General features: G+C 49.8%; 1 protein-coding gene across 1 annotated transcript, besides 2 other annotated features; it reads left to right on the forward strand.

Moving 5' to 3' along the window:
• Window positions 1-3,253: a sequence feature (heterozygous, non-Esmeraldo-like haplotype).
• Window positions 965-3,253, forward strand: Tc00.1047053503731.9 (uncharacterized protein; the record flags this gene model as incomplete). Its single annotated transcript, XM_797842.1, has 1 exon — window positions 965-3,253. A coding segment is annotated over one exon (2,289 nt), but the record flags the coding sequence as incomplete, so codon positions are not given.
• Window positions 2,960-2,992: a microsatellite.

Here is a 3,253-nt window from a genome sequence, read left to right on the forward strand (position 1 = left end):
CCCCAGAGGAACAAGAGGGAACTGAAAGGAAAAGGGGATCCAGCGCTACGAGGGATGGGGTGAAGGTGATCATTCGTGGACGGCGGTGGGCTGTCCACCAGTTTCAGAAGGAGCTTGAAGCTGCCATGGCGACGTTGGAATTGTCTGATGGAACAAAGGTGTATTTTTTTGACTCCACATCACCAGACGGGGTGTAGACAGCTGTTGTTGCTTCTGAAAGCAACGATCGTGACACGGCATCCTTGTGTCTACGCTACCGCCATTCCGATGAACTTTCCATCAGACCTTGGAGGACGACAGCAGAGTTGGCACAACGGCATGCCCTGTTGAACTCCTCGTGTCTGCTGGAACACAACAACAGTAGTTGAAAATATTACAGGCAAGATTATCGTAAATTATTACCAAGTAGACCGCGCAATCTCTAGTGCGTACAAGACAATAAGTAGAGGTACCGTGTGAGTGTGAGAGAGAGAAAGCGAGTGTGTGTGCTTCAATGTATCGGTGAGTGAATTGGAGATGTCGGTGAAATTCTTTATCCACCTCGCTACCATCTCCTCCCCGCAGCAACGGTCTTGGGAAGAGGAGGCGGACAGAGAACGGAGGGCACAGCGTGACTCTCAGTTGGAGGGACTCAGCACCACAGACGAGGCTAGTAAGGAAGGTCGATGAAGTGACAACGTGACGACAAGATCATCTTGGCTCTTTCCAACCCAAACGTAAACACCCCCACACACCCACACACACACACCCACTTTCTTTAAGCCTGAGATGAGGTCGTGTCCTTTTATTTTTAATTTTACTGTTTTTTGCCCTTTTGACAATTTTATGCTTTATTCCCTTTTTTTCTCCTTTGATCTTTGAGGAATGTAATTCTGCCATCCCTTCCATCTTCTCTTAATTTGACAGCAAATATATATTTTAAAACCTTTGCCGCTATAAAGGCGAGAGTGGAAGATAGGCAGGAATGGGGGGAGTCGCTTTTTTCGCTGTGCCCACACCTCTGTTGGCCGCGGCATCCCTTGTGCTCGGTGTAGCAATAGGTGCCACGGCTGCCCTTACGTACATCAATAGGACCAACAGGAGGGAGTTCTCACCGCGGCGCCGGTCTTTACGGCATGCGGGGTTCGCATCTTTTTTTTCCAATGATGATGGGAAGGATGGCGCCGCGTCATCCAGTAAAAGGCATTTGCAGCAGGAGGAAATTATTGGCGGGCAGAAGCGGCGAGTTTCGCGGCGCTTGAATTCAGGGGTCGATTTACATCCCGGTTTGTTTTCGATGAAGTCGTATGCAGCACAGAGGATAGGTCAAAACTCTCGCAGCAGCTCCATTAGTTTAATTCTGAAGTCATGCTTAGGCGCGGAAAGTCTGGGCACTGAGTCGCAGGAGGATCGAGATGAAGGTGACGCGGAGGAGAGGAAAGAGGAGAACGACTCCGAATTTCCCATTTCCGCGGTCGGGTCGGAGGAGGAAGGCACGAGAGCGTTTCTACCGAGTACTAAGGGCTCTGGGAAGAAGAAGGGAGGAAATGTACAAAATGTGTTTTTTACCTCAGGCGAAGCGGAATTTAGCAGCCTCAGCACATTGGAGGGCCTTTTCTCTGAGGACGACGCGTCATCGCAGGACAACAACGAGGAAGAAGGGCAGCAGGAAGAACAGCACAGTAATAATCCCAAACAAAATGAAGATGCATGCACGACGAAGCAGGAGGAGACCGCAACAGGGTGTCTTGGACGTTCAGGTCGATCTTACTCGGTGAACTGTATTTTGGATAGGACAGCCTTCAGCGGTCTGGATTTTCCCGGTGGAAGTAAGCGTCTTGGCGCATCACAGAATGACGCCGTTTTCTCTAAACGCCATTTTTATCATACCCACAGCGGTGCGATCATCACACGACTGCCCTCTGTGGCAGCGGTTCGATGTCGTTCAATATTGCAGCTTCTGCATCCACCATCTTCAACCCACAAGGATGAAAGTACCGAGGAGGATGGCAACCTGTCGCAGTTGACACAGTCCATTCGCTCCACCAGGAGCCTTATGGATGATCCCATCTATCGTGTAGTTATCACTGGCGGGCCATGCAGCGGGAAGACATCATGTTTATCATACCTTCGTCGGGTGTTTGAGAAACTTAACTTTAATGTATTCTGTGTACCCGAAGTTGCAACCCTGTTGCATAGTGGGGGCGTTAATTTAATACTTAGTACCAGCGAGGAGCGTATCACACAACAGCGCGTTATTCTTCAGATGATGATGATGTTGGAGGATGCCTTTTACGAGTTGGCATCGATGCGCTCTCGACCATCTTTGATTCTCTATGATCGTGGCACAATGGACGGTAGTGCCTATTGCTCGGACGAGGAGTGGGACGCCATTCTTAAGATAACGGGGTATACGAATGAGGAGTTAAGCGATGCACGGTATGATGCAGTTGTCCATTTGGTAACGGCAGCCATTGGTGCCGAGCAGTTTTACACGATTGAAAATAACGCTGCTCGTTCCGAGGGACTGGAGGATGCACGACGCCTGGATGCCATGACTCTAAATGCATGGCGTGGTCACTACCTCGTCTCTGTGGTGCATAACGAGGACACGGATTTTGAGAAGAAAATGTTACGCGTGGCGGAATTTATCGGTTTTGTGACGGGTGTTTCAACGCTGGAAGAAAATGCAACAGAGTCCGTGGTCCCCAAGAAAACTGCTAGGTCTGCCGGGGAAACCACAATCACAACAGCGACGCCGGAAGCCCTATCATCCGCAGCCCAGACGACAAAATCGCCATCATTAACAACACCTTTTTTCCTTCAGCAGCTCACAACAGTGTTGTCTCCACACGACCAAAAAGGGGGAGATGAGAGGGATGGGGAGGATGAAGTTGCACACATGGCCTTTTTGGCGACAGGAACACGTGCCTTTGCAAACAGCGCATCCATGGCAACAGTCTCCGCACATTCATTGTGCAATAACAATACTAATAATAATACTAATGATAATTCCATATGTTCACCGCTCACACCGCCTGATTTTGTTACGCAATGCGGCGGTGGGGAACTGGGGCGCACATCGGCGCCCTCTTCACCGAGTCTTGCATTTGCCATGGACATGCATGCCGAACGTGGCGGCTTACAGCGCCATTTTTTTGTGAATCGTGTTGATCTTGCACAAATTCCCGCGGATGCTGTGGTGGCAAATGTTGTCACCATAACATTGGTTCCATTACGAGCGAATTACCGCACCGAGGTGATTATTCGCCTT

This window comes from Trypanosoma cruzi, genomic scaffold (assembly GCF_000209065.1).
Source record: "Trypanosoma cruzi strain CL Brener 1047053516293 genomic scaffold, whole genome shotgun sequence".
Lineage (NCBI taxonomy): Eukaryota > Euglenozoa > Kinetoplastea > Trypanosomatida > Trypanosomatidae > Trypanosoma > Trypanosoma cruzi.